The sequence below is a fragment of the Chiloscyllium plagiosum genome, chromosome 5, assembly GCF_004010195.1.
Source record: "Chiloscyllium plagiosum isolate BGI_BamShark_2017 chromosome 5, ASM401019v2, whole genome shotgun sequence".
In the NCBI taxonomy this organism is placed as follows: Eukaryota; Metazoa; Chordata; class Chondrichthyes; order Orectolobiformes; family Hemiscylliidae; genus Chiloscyllium; species Chiloscyllium plagiosum.
In genome coordinates this window covers 66,496,940-66,510,714 of record NC_057714.1, presented here as the reverse complement: position 1 = coordinate 66,510,714, position 13,775 = coordinate 66,496,940, and the positions used below count along the sequence as shown (strand labels likewise).

The 13,775-nt window shown below is 39.8% G+C and overlaps 1 protein-coding gene across 2 annotated transcripts in view; it reads right to left on the bottom strand.

Moving 5' to 3' along the window:
- dnah5l (dynein, axonemal, heavy chain 5 like) overlaps positions 1-13,775 on the bottom strand; it is a 362,555-nt gene that overhangs the window by 77,427 nt on the left and 271,353 nt on the right. For both annotated transcript variants that reach the window (XM_043690231.1, XM_043690232.1), the window contains 3 exons: positions 11,323-11,505; positions 8,084-8,254; positions 3,348-3,726 (listed from right to left, as the gene is read on the bottom strand). In XM_043690231.1, coding sequence (XP_043546166.1) covers positions 3,348-3,726; positions 8,084-8,254; positions 11,323-11,505 — 733 coding nt within the window. The remainder of the gene's footprint in view (positions 1-3,347; positions 3,727-8,083; positions 8,255-11,322; positions 11,506-13,775) is intronic.

Genomic DNA, 13,775 nt, shown 5'->3' with positions numbered 1-13,775 from the left:
TTTGGAGGTGGCAGAAATGTCGGCGGATGGGATTTGGTTTATGCGAGGGTTGGTTGGGTGGAAGGTGAGCACCAGGGGCGTTCTGTCCTTGTTGCGGTTGGGGGGGTTGGGTCTGAGGGCGGAGGTGCGGGATGTGGACGAGATGCGTTGGAGGGCATCTTTAACCACGTGGGAAGGGAAATTGCGGTCTCTAAAGAAGGAGGCCATCTGGTGTGTTCTGTGGTGGAACTGGTCCTCCTGGGAGCAGGTACGGCTGAGGCGGAGGAATTGGGAAAGGAAAGCCTTCCACTGCTTGGATTTTCCTTGCCTCACATCTGGGTTTGCATTAGAATAATTCATGGAGATATACTGTGATAATTAGTCTAACAGCTCAAGTATTTCAGTATGTCATGAGCAGTGAACATGAAACAGAACACTGAAAAGAGGGATAGGTTCACAATGATATGATTTAATTGAAAGTTGTTTTACGTCTTTTAAGATCTTCATTAAAGATTTTCCTTGAAGGCCTCAACCTATATTGAGAGTTACCCACAGGGATGGCATTTTGAGCTGAATTGAAATGTGCAATCAGAGCATTTGCAGTGTAAACGACAGATTAAAGACCTTCATTTGCTATTCTGACTGAATATATTTTCCAGTTTGTGTTTAAAAAACTTTCCTCAAATACATTTGAAGCACAAAAAGATCAGGTATCAAAATCCTTCATAGAAAATTGTACTTTGTACTTTTTGTTAGAAAATAAGAAAAGGGGAATGCGAATTAAACAGAGCAAAATAAAAGGAGAAATAGAGAAATTAAAAGCATGATAAAGAGGTCACAACAATTCCAAGGCGATAAGGATGGTATGGGAGAAAATGGTAGCACATGGAAATTCAGAAATCCTAGATATGCCCACATTATGCCACATTTAAGTGTGTTACCCCATTCTAAATGATATTTTGCATCAGCTCTGCCTGGCAGCTATTCAGATTTATAGGCTAACTGGCGAAATGGCAGAAAAAACAGCAGCAGGGAAACCTTCAGGACAATCCCTGGCAATCACACAAGATCTGGGCTGGCAGGGGACTGTGAAGGGATGAGGATTGATCAAGCTGCGGCAAGGTTTGAGGAGGGCATAAAAGAGCAGGACTTGACAGGGGGAGTCATTCAGAATAAAGCTAAGCGAATGATTGGGGATACGGGAGGCGGGTTAGCTGATGGTGCGGCAGACCAGAGACATGGGTTGATGGTTCCCATTGAAGACAGTGAGGAGTGGCCACAATCGGTAGAAATGGGGCCGAAGGTTTTTTTTTTAAACTGAGGGGCAAGGAGCAATACTCTTGCTTCTCCTCGTTCACAAGGTGAACTCAAAAAAGCTCTTCACTTTGAGGCTGACTGGCCCTGTCTCCATCTTATTCCTGATGCCCTGGAAAACCAGTCTGTTACTGTTAAAAAATAAATCAGACTCTGAATCTTACTGTGAGAACATGATTGGAGTATTATAAGGAAGCATTCCACTTTCCCAAGAAAAGATCTTCAAGAAGTAGCAGATCCTATGCAGTTAGTTCAAGACATGTTCCCTCATTTTTGGCCTTTAACCACCCCTGGACCTTTCTTTTGATCATGGGGGGGATCAAATCCAAAGTATGCAATTAAAAAAAAACTATCATTTAGGCGACCTCTATTCAATCCAGTCATGTTGGGAGCGACAGTACCTTTATCCTAAATAAGATTCCTGGATAAGAGTAGCAAAGACTAAGACTTCTTAATGCACAGAGCTGGTAGGCACAGAATTGTCAAGGGAAAATCCAAAGACATTTGGGCTGTTACCTTTGGAAGATTATCAGTTTTTTTTGAACGTTGTTGTCTTATCAAACAAGGCAGAATCATAAAATCAAAGAATCAACACAGAGAGGGGCCAGTATGCCCATTCTTTGTAGAACAATCCACTCCATCCCATTCCTCACCCTCTATTCCTGTAGCCTGTCAGTGCCCATCCAATGTCCATTGGAAATCTTTGATCATCTCCACATTCACCAGCCTCATTGGCTGCAAGTTCCAGGTATCACCACACATTACGTTAAAAAAAAGCTTCCTTATAAAATCCCATTTCAATTACCAAAATCTTAAAATTGTGCTCCCTAATCCTTGTGTCATCAGCTAATGAGAACAGAGTCTAGATTAGAGTGATTAGATTAGGCTTTTGCCTGAAACGTCGATTTTCCCGCTCCTCGGATGCTGCCTGGCCTGCTGTGCTTTTCCAGAACCACTCTAATCTAGACTCTGATTTACAGCATCTGCAGTACCCACATCTGCCTAGCTAATGGGAACAGTGGTTTATCTGAAAGTAAAATATCTTCATACTGAATCTCTGAACTGAAACTTGCAGTCAAGCAAATGGCTTCATATTTCTTCATTCTGCTGCTGTACAACATTCAACATATCTTAGGGTCAGTGAGTAAAGTTAATAACTATTCATTTAACAGCTTATTTAGTTCTTTTAAAAAGTGCTATTTAAAACAGACTTCTTAAAAAAACTGATCAGAGAGTAAAGTTAATTCCTCGATTAAAACATTTAGTTCTCAATACCTTTGCTGGATGTTATTTTGCTGGAACAGTGATGGACATGAGACAGCTGACCCAAGCATTTTCAGATATGTGTAAAATGATCTGACAGCATAACACCAGCTAATTACTTCATCGCTCCCCCATGCATTCACCCAGAAAGTCAATAATGTTCCAGTACCATTAATAGCAATATAACACTTCAATTATTCAGTTTAATCAAAATTGATGGTAAGTGCAGAACTAGACCAAAGCACTAACTTCCATTAGTCACTCAATACAGAGTTGTATTTTAGCCTGACATGATCATATAAACACATATATCCAAACTTGGAAATATATTGTCACTGGTTCAGTTTCCTGGAACTCCCTACTTAACAGCACCGTGGGTGTATAGAGTTGTATAGGTGTATATAGGATATAGTTGCTCCCAGATTTTAGTTTTATTGACAGTTTATATCTCACTTTGTTAGTTCTATGATTATTTTTGGTACCTTGAAAAAAAAAGTCAAGTAGGTTAATCCGAGATATAAAATAGATGAGTGTGTTAACACCTACACCGTGTAATATGACATTCAGAAAGTTAGTCAGTCACATAAATGACAAATGAGGATGGAAACTGATTTGTATCTAATATGAGTAGCCATAAGTCAAAGTCTACTATCACTGTTGCTGCATCTAATGCCAAATAATTAACTTTTGGCATTTGTTTACCAGCTGCTTTCTGAATTGAATAACAAAGTTTAGCTTCCAATATAGATTTTATCAAAGGTACTCTAAATAAAGTTACTAGTGAAGGTTACCTTTTATTAAAGTCTGGAAATCTTCATGAGTAATCTTCTTGGACTGTAGATCAATCTTTAGTGCCATAAGCAGTGTAAAGAGGAATTTGTGATTCTCATACAGACCCCGAGCTGTATACCTGAACACTTCATAGGTGAGATATTCAATGATGTTTGCAATTCGCTTCGAGGTGACCTGTGATTTTACTGATCTCTCCATGGATATGTCAAAAATACCCAGGAACTGTCGAAGGGATGTCTGGTACATCACATTCACTAGACTCATTTCAACAATGAGGAAGTAAAGATTGCTGCCACGTGAAGCAACAGGCCGATACTCCTCACGAGCTGTGTTAATCTTCAGCTCCGTCTGTGCAGCAGTGCTCAACTTTTCACTCACCTGGAAGCAAAATGAGGTTTTTAAAATTCTTAAATGATCTTACAACAATCAAACCAAGCGTGTGTTGCCAAGGCCAAGTTGGCTGCCAAAGATTACTGCTGGCCATCTGCATATGTGTAGACAATAGTGGTAACATCACCTCACTGTGTCAGACAGCCACACAATGCTGCCCTGACAATCTGATGTTCAATTATTCTCTGATCATCAACAAGTAAGGGTTTTAATGGAAATGGAGAAAAGGAAGTGTAGTTGAGGCACAGATCACTTAATGGAATAACCGGATCCCCTTAAGACTGATTACTAAACTTAGTGATCTCGGACTAAGCCCCATTCTCTGCAACTGCATCCTCAGTTTCATGACCCACAGGCCACAATCAGTGAAGATTGGGGACAATATTTCATCCTCACTAACACTGAACACTGGAGTCCCCCAGGAGTGTGTACTCAGCCCCCTACTGTACTCACTGTATACCCATGACTGCATTGCCAAATACCAGACTAATGTCATTTACAAGTTCGTTGATGACACCACCATAGTCGGTCGAATCTCAGATGGTGACAAAACAGACTACAGATGGGACGTGGAAGACCTGGAAAAATGCTGCACCGAGTACAAACTAGTTCTCAATGCCGGCAAAACCAAGGAGCTCATTATTGACTTTCGGCGGAATGTTACCCATGCCCCCCTACACATTAACAGCACAGAGGTGGAACAAGTGGAGAATGTCAAGCTCCTGGGAGTGGTCATCCACAACAAGCTTTCTTGGACTCTTCATGTGGACGCACTGGTTAGAAAGGCCCAACAATGCCTCTTCTTCCACAGGCAGCTGAGGAAATTTGGCATTACGGTGAATACCCTTGCCAAGTTTTATAGTGCGCCATTGAGAGCATTCCATCTGGACGTATCACTACCTGGTACGTCAACTGTCCAATTCAAGATCAGAGATGGTTACAGAGAGTAGTGAACTCGGCCCAGACAATCACAAAGACCCACCTCCTGTCTATAGAATCCATCTACCAGGCCTGCTCAAGGAAAGGCTGCCAACATTCGCAAAGATCCATCCCACCGTGGCAATGTTTTTCTACATCCTCTACCATCATGGAGAAGGTATAGAAGCCTGAACACACGCACCAGTCGGTTTCGAAACAGTTTCTACCCTACTGTTGTTAGAATACTGAATGCACTCACAAACTCTTAACATTCTCCTGGACCTGTGTTTTTGTTTGTGCCACTGTTTACCTATTAGTTACTTATCTGTGCTACTTAATTCTGTGATCTGCCTGTTTTGCTCGCAAGACAAAGCTTTTCGCTGTGCCTCAGTACACATGACAATAAATTCAATTCAATTCAATTCGGATAGTTTGAGTAGCCGAATGAGCTACTCTTATGAATAGCTACCAAGGGTGTTTTTAGGCTTTACATCCCACCTTCCCAAGCAGTGAGCTTGTTATACAGTCCTACAGCACTGAGAAAGGCCTTTCAGCCCATTGAGTCTGTACCGATCGAAAACAACTACCTAATTATTCTTTCTTCTCCCATTTTCCAGCAGTTGGCCTATAGCCTTGTATGCCTTGCCATCACATGTATACATCTAAATACTTCTTCAATGTTATGAGGGCTTCTATCTCTATCTCCCTTCCACCTTACATGCAAACTCTTAACAATCTCTGGGTGCAAACATTTCATCTCACATCTCCTCTAAACCTTCTGCCCCTTACTTTAAATCTATGCCTCCAGTCACTGATCCTTCCAACAAGTGGAAAGGTTCCTTCCTGTCTACCCTTTCTATGCTCCCCATAATTTATACATCACAATCATGTTTCTCTTCAGGCTTCTGTGCTCCAAGGAAAACAAACCTGGTCTATCCAATCTGTTGTCATAACAAAAACTTTGCAGCCCGGGAAACATGCTGGTGAATCTCTTCTGCACCCTCTCTAGAGCAATACAGCCCTCTTATAATGTGAGTTCCAGAATTTCATGCAAATGTATAATATCACAGCAGAACCATATATTTAAATTAGAACTATTCTTTAAAAAAATGACATAGCAACAGCAATTGATGGGCAAAACCCACTGTTCATCTGATATATCAGAAATGTATCTGCCATTAGACCATAAGAACACAGGACATAGGAGCAGAAGTAGACCATTCAGCCATTGAGACTGCTCTGCCATTCAATGAGATCGTGACTGATCTGACAATTTTCAACTCCATTTTTCTGTCTTCTCCCTATAACTCTTGATCCCTTGCCTTGAATTGACTTAATGACTCAACCTCAACAGCTCTCTGCAGTAAAGAGTTCCACAGATACACTACCCTCTGAGGTAAGAAATTCCTCCTCATTTCCGTCTTCTATGGGTGACACTTTATTCTGAGATTAAGATCTCTGTCTCTAGACCCTCCCACAAGGGGAGACAACTTGTCTGCAACCACTCTTTTAGTCCTCTAAGGAGGTTATATGTTTGAATAAAATCTCCTTTCATTCTCCCAAATTCAGTATAAACCCAACCGACTCATCCTATCCTCATAAGAAAATCTCTTCATACCCGGGATCAACCTAACAAAATTTTTCTGGACTGCCTCCAATTCCAATTTTTCTTTCCTTAGACAAGAGGCCCAGGACTGTTCACACTATTCCAGGTGTGCTACAAGTACTGCTCTGCATAGTTATAACAAGTTTTAACAAGACATCTGTACTTTTATATTCCATTTGCCTTCCCTATTGTCCATTGGACTTGGATGCTAGTTTTTGTGATTCATGAATTGAGACTCCCAAATATACTGTGATGTAACTTTTCATAGCCTTTCTCCAGTCAAATAATATTCAGCTGTGCTATTCTTTCTGCTAAAGTGCATAACCTCACATTTCCCATGTTATTTTCAATCTGTCAAGTTTCTACCCACTTGCTTACTCAGTCTATATCCCTCTGTAGACTCTTTGTGCAACCCTCACCTCTTAGCTGCCCACCTATTGTTTATATCATTTGCAAATTTTGCTAGAGTACATTCACTTTCCTCATCCAGGTCATTAGTATACATTGTAAATATCTATGGCCCAGCACTGTTCCTTGTGGCATTCCATTAGTTACAGGTTGCCTTCCTGAAAATGCCCCTTTCATCCCAACTCTCTGTCTTCTATTAGTTGGGCAATCCTCTATCCATACCAATATACATCCCCCAACACCATGAGCTCTTGCCTCATTAAGTAGCCTTATGTGTGGTATCTTATTGATGCTTTTTCGGAAATCTAAATATATTACTTCTACTCATTCCCCTTTATCTATCCTGCTTGTTATCTGCTCAAACAACTGTCATAAATTTGTCAGACAAAAGATCCTCCTTCATCAAGCCATACCAGCTCTGCTGGAATATGTTGTGTAGTCCTAAATGGTCTGCTATTATATCCTACATCACAGAGGAACATTTTCTAAATGACAGGTATTAAATTAATTGGCTTGCAGTTACCTGTTCTGTTTTTATCCCCCTCACTTTCTGTATAAGGTGCTTTATTGAAAGTTTTCAAATCAGAATCTATGGATTCTTGGAATATTGAGACCAATGCATCCATTATTTCCTTTAAAATCCACCAGGTCCAGGGGTTCCAATGGCTGTTACCTGCTTTAGTTTTGCTAGTCCTTTTAATGATAGATTGTATTGATTTCTTCCCTCTTCAGCCCCTATATCATTCAGTATTCTGGGTGTAGACTTGCTCGCTGAGCTGGAAGGTTTGTTTTCAGAAGTTTCGTCACCATACTAGGTAAAAATCTTCAATGAGCTTCCAGAGATGCTACTTAGTATAGTGATGAAACATCTGAAAATGAACCTTCCAGCCTCAGCAAGCAAACCTACATTCAGAACCTCAACTTAATTCAGTATCTTTGGAATGCTATTAATATTCTCAATTGTGAAGATCAATGCAAAATATTTGTCCAACCCCTCTGCCATTTTCTGACTCCCTATTAATAGTCCGCCAACCTCATTCTCTAAGAAACCTACATTCACTATTTCTATACATATAAAGAAACTCTTACAATCTGATTTTATGTTACCTACTAGTTTGCCCTCAGCTTGTTTTCTCCCTTTTTTGGTCATCTTTTGCGGGCTTTTAAAATGTTCCCAATCCTCTGAGTTATCATTAGTCTTTACCACTTTTTACAGTTTTTCTTTCCATTAGATACTATCCTTAACATCCCTGGTTAACCATAGTCATTTATCCTCTTCCTGGAATCATGTTCCCTCACTGCAATATGTCATAAAAAATGCAAGTTGCAGCAAAATACCACTGGAGAATGAGATTTGGGGGAAAAAAAACTCTTTGAATCGGCACAGAGTAGCATTTTTGTCAGTCATTTTACCTCTTCAGCTGTTATCTTTGTGACCTGAAGTACTTCAATCAATGATTCATCCTCCACCAGAGAGCCTTCTGTACTGGTTAGACGAAATAACAAGTTATCTTCCAACTCCTGCATTCTCCGTTTGTTTGATGTAACTTCTTCCATCAGTTGTACTCTCTCCGCTTCCAGTTCCTAGCATACAATCACAACAATCAAATGTGCTAATCATCTGGAAATTCTTGACAACATGCTTTTCAACCCATATGATTTATTCCCCTTCCCCACCAACCCATGTTGGAGTATGTTTCCATGAATTATCCTGCCATCAGCTGGTGTTTAAAGTCCTTCCAATAACTTCTGATGAATGGCAATCAGAAGTGGGAACTTTTAGCTGATATTTTCCTTTCAGCCAAGAAAATGAGAGCAGGTATAACTCTTCACTGTCTCTATTCCCTTTCTCAACTGGAATCAGTAGACTGTGGTGGAATCTAGGACCCATGCAACTGTGTATTGCCTAACATCATACTAATCTTATTGTTATACATTAACATGACAAGGATTTTGACAGCTAATTTTAAGAATAGTTGTGACTTCAATTTTAAGTTAACACGCTATTCTCCAGGAAGAAATACATTTTCACATGTATGTGAATTTCTGATAATTTTTATTTACATATACAATACATAGATTAGCTTAAAATCTTTTCATCGTAAAATACAAAAAAGTTTCACAAAAATTGGAGCTCAAATGATAGCTGTAGATTCTTTCATTAGATACTGAAAGAAAGCATAAGCTATTATAAAATACTGTAATAGAAAAGACAAGGGGAAAGTAACAATTTTTTGTATCCTAGCCAAATAATGACAATTACTTCTGGCTATGGCAAGTGGAAAAAAATCAGGCTAGCATCAGATGTAAGAGGCATTATTGGGTTGTCAAAGAGGTGCATTTGAGACAATTGCTTGAGAAAAAACATACTACACATTGTGAAGTGAAATCCACTACAAAAAGCAATGGAAATGGCACTCAGCAAAACTATAGGAAGATTCAGTCCAAGGTGAATAATATTTGTTTTTGCAACTGATTGATCATTTAAGGAATTGTAAAGATAGTTTTGAATATGGGAATATGACTTTGGCTAGGGGAGGTCGGGGAATTGAGGGGTGAATGTTCGAGGTCTGGCATTCAATACTAGAACTGGACTGATTTCCCAATAAACAGAGGCAGCTATTAAAGCCAACTGACTTCACTATCTGCCTGTTTTCATTCCCACAATTCCAACCCATACCCTCTTTCTGAAATGTGAATATAGCAGGCAAGCTTCCTGCTACAACAGGCTGAAGGGTCTGCCATAGGGAGGTTCCACCACTCAACCTTCTTGTCTCCACCCTGGAAGTGTGATCCTTTGTCTCCATTCCTTGTCTCTCTGGGAGAAAGGACAGTTCAGATGAATGTGGTAACATGTCACATCCTCCCTGGCCGTATGAAAGTTGGTTGAATAGCTGGCAAAAATCAGCCGTGGATATTTCTAAATACTTGTGCTCCACAGATATTCAGGATACTGCAGGATGCCATACCAAGCACTGCAATGCACCTCTTTACAATAGGTGTCAAGTTTTCCTAATTTAGAAATAATTTTATTCATCTTCTTATCACATTATCTTACTAAAACTCACATTGCATAGCGTTGGGTTTGTGCTGATTGCTTCCTGTCAAATTTCATTCAACATGAAAATACTGAGAAAAATTGGACAAATAAGATGCATAAATCTTGAAAACTAAATCTAATTACTCCATCCAAAAGTGATTAGAATAACATTGTTAAAGAAGAAGATAACTCCAAGTAATGTGCAATTCTAAAAGCGTTCATATTATAAATTTAGAAATACATTTTTTGAGGACTTCTTCAGAATGAAAATGCAAATTAACTTAACTGTTTCTTGTAAGAGAAAAACTTTCAAAAACTACTAAACACTGGATTTTTAACTCTAAAGATGTATCACACTTACTAGAATCCTAAGCTGACTGAGAGTGTTATTGAAAAATGAATGTTTGGGGCATATATACAGTTGGCATTTGCATGTACTCTAATTTCCCAAAGCTTAATTTACAGAAATATTCTGGATTTAGCTTGTAAATTATACATTTCTAGAAGGTGACTTTTTAAGTGCTTCCTTTCTAGTCACCTCAAGACTAAAATGTTCCATTGCTTCTTTAACTAGCCTCCCATGTTGCACAGTCTATAGATTTCAGATCATTCAAATCTCTACTGTGCATATCCACGCATTTACAAGTAGCAGTCAGCAATCATTTCTCTTCTTGTTGACTGAAAATGTCTCCAGTTCTTCCAACTTACAATTGTTTACAATTTAGAATTACAATCCTTTCATTGCCTTGAGCCAGATTTGCAGGGTTTGGATTGGGAACAAACACAGCTGGGACTGGAGAAAAATGCATGTCGTACGACATGCCCAGCCAGCCTATCTCCTACTTCCATCCTCCACCTTTCTCAAAATAGATAGTGAAATGGTTTCCCCTTTTTTACAGATCATCACAGTACATTTTAACATGAGTGTATCTGTATTCATCAAGGTAAGACATGACAGTGCTATGATTGGAAGATGTAACTAATAACCCATTAATCACCATGTTTCACAGATTGCTGACAGCTTGTCAGTTAGCAAAAGTAAGTAAAAGCTCAACATTTTAACATGTGAAAATGTCTTCAGATGAATTGACAAAGTTCATGGAATGGATAAAATGAAAGAGGATATTTTTACAGAATTAAAGTTATAGTCTAATATGATAATAATGCTTAATGCTGGAATTTTATTTATTATTCTTTCAATCTGTACCAACTACTTAAATATCTGTACCTAGGTATCTTGTACCTAAGCTGGCACCATAAGTGGCAACATTGCAAACTTTTGACTGCACTCATTCAAGTGCGTGTGATAATAATTCATTCAATTTTTTAAAAGGTTTTCCCATTACTTTTATATATTCAGTTTAGACAATATTTGCTGAGCTGTCAATTTATAAGTAACTATTTATTTGGACAGAGTTATTGTTATTGTCTCCTGACTGCAATTCAACAGCCTAATTATTTTATAAATGCTTCTGTTAATGCTGCTGGTTTGAAGAATCAGGAAGTTCACAGGGCAGGAATGGTTGTTGGATATTCCTGGGTTTCAAAAGGAATAGGGAGGGAGGTAAAAGAGGTGGAGCTGCTTTTCTGTTTGTTGTTTAACTTGACCTACCTGTTTCTCAATGAGGATGACTCGACCAAGAAGCTGGTCTTCCAGCCCTCTCATTGTGACAGTGAAATCGATAATGGCAGTTTTTGCACTGATTTCAGGAGTGTAAGCAGGATTTGCTAGCTTGGTTGTGATATACAAGGTAAATCCCAACATCACATCGATTTCTTTGTCACCAACCTTTACCTAGGGCAAAGAAATGGGTGCAATATGTTTAGTTCTTCTTTTGATTTGCAGCAATTTTAAAATGCAACAGAATAAATGTTCTTTTGTAAAAGTGATCATATAGAACATAGAACAATTTAATGCAGAACAAGCCCTTTGGCCCTCGATATTGCGCCAACCTGTGAATTAATCTAAGTCCATCCCCCTACACTATCCCATCATCATTAATATGCTTATCCAAGGATTGTTTAAATCACCCTAATATGGCTGAGTTAACTGCATTGGCAGGCAAGGCATTCCACACCCTTACCACTCTCCGAGTGAGGAACCTGCCTCTGACATCTCTCTTAAATCTATCACCCCTCAATTTGCAGCTATGCCCCCTCATACAAGCCAACATTATCATCCTAGGAAAAAGACTCTCACTGCCCACCATATTTAATCCTCTGATCATCTAATCCTCTCTTAACCTTCTTCTCTCCAATGAGAACAGACCCAAGTCCCTCAGCCTTTCCTCATAAGACCATCCTTCCAGACTAGGCAACATCCTGGTAAAGCTCCTCTGCACCTTTTCCAATGCTTCCGCTTCCTTACTGAAATGGGGCAACCAGAACTGTACACAAGTGAGGCTGCAGTTGCAGTTTTCTACAGTTGCAGCATGACATCACGGCTCCGGAACTCGATCCCTTTACCAATAAAACCTAACACACCGTATGCCTTCTTAACAGCATTATCAACCTGGGTGGCAACTTCCAGGGATCTATATACATGGACACCAAGATCCCTCTGCACATCCACACTACCAAGAATCTTTCCATTGACCCAGAATGCTGCCTTCCTGTTATTCTTCCTAAAGTGAATCACCTCACATTTATCCGCATTGAACTCCATTTGCCACCTCTCAGCCCAATTCTGCAGTTTATCCAAGTCCCCCTGCAACCTGTAACATTCTTCCACACAGTCCATTACTCCACTGACTTTAGTGTCATCTGCAAACTTTCTAACCCATCCACCTATGGCTGTGTCCAAGTCATTTATAAAAATGACAAACAGCAGTGGTCCCAAAACAGATCCTTGTGGCACACCACTAGTAACTGGAATCCAGGCTGATTATTTTCCATCAACCACAACTCACTGCCTTCTTACTGAAAGCCAGTTTCTAATCCAAACTGCTAAATCACCCTCGATCCTATGCCTCCTCATTTTTTCCAAAAGCCTACCATGTGGAATCTTATCAAAGGCTTTAATGAAGTCCATGTACACCACGTCAACTGCCCTACCCTCATCCACGTGCTTGGTCACCATCTCAAAAAACTCAATGAGGTTTGTGAGACACAACCTGTCCTTGATGAAATCATGTTGACTATCTCCAATCAAATTGTTGCTTGCTGGATGATTATAAATCCTATCTCTTATAATCCTTTGCAAAACTTTTCCTACAACACACGCAAGGCTCACTGGTCTATAATTACCTGGGTCATTTCTACTGCCCTTCTTGAACAAGGGCACAACAGTTGCAATCCTCCAATCCTAAACCTTAGGCAATGATGACTCAAAGATCAAGGCCAAAGGCTCCGCCATCTCCTCCCTAGCTTCCCAGAAATCCTCAGATAAATCCCATCTGGCCCAGGGGACTTATCTACTTTCACACCTTCTAGAATTGATAACACCTCCTCCTTACTAACTTCAATCATGTCAAGTCTAATAGCCCATATCTCAGTCTTCTCCTCTATAATATTCTCCTTTTCCTGAGAGAAAACAGATGAGAAATATTCATTTAGCACCTCTCCAATTTCCACAGGGTCCACACACAATGTCCCACTTCTGTCTTTAAGTGACCCTATTCCTACCCTAGTCATCCTTTTATTCCTCACATACCTATAGAAAGCTTTAGGGTTCTCCTTTATTCTAACTGCTAAAGACTGCTCATATCCCCTCCTTGGCTCTGTTATGTCCACCTGTACACAGTCTGAAAGTAATACACCATATTCTGAAAGACATTTGAGAAAATATAGACAATAGACAATAGACAATAGGTGCAGGAGTAGGCCATTCTGCCCTTCAATCCTGCACCACCATTCAATATGATCATGGCTGATCATCCTTAATCAGTATCCTGTTCCTGCCTTATCTCCATAACCCTTGATTCCACTATCCTTGAGAGCTCTATCCAACTCTTTCTAAAATGAATCCAGACACTGGGCCTCCACTGCCCTCTGGGGAAGAGCATTCCACACAGCCACCACTCTCTGGGTAAAGAGGTTTCTCCTCATCTCTGTCCTAAATGGCCT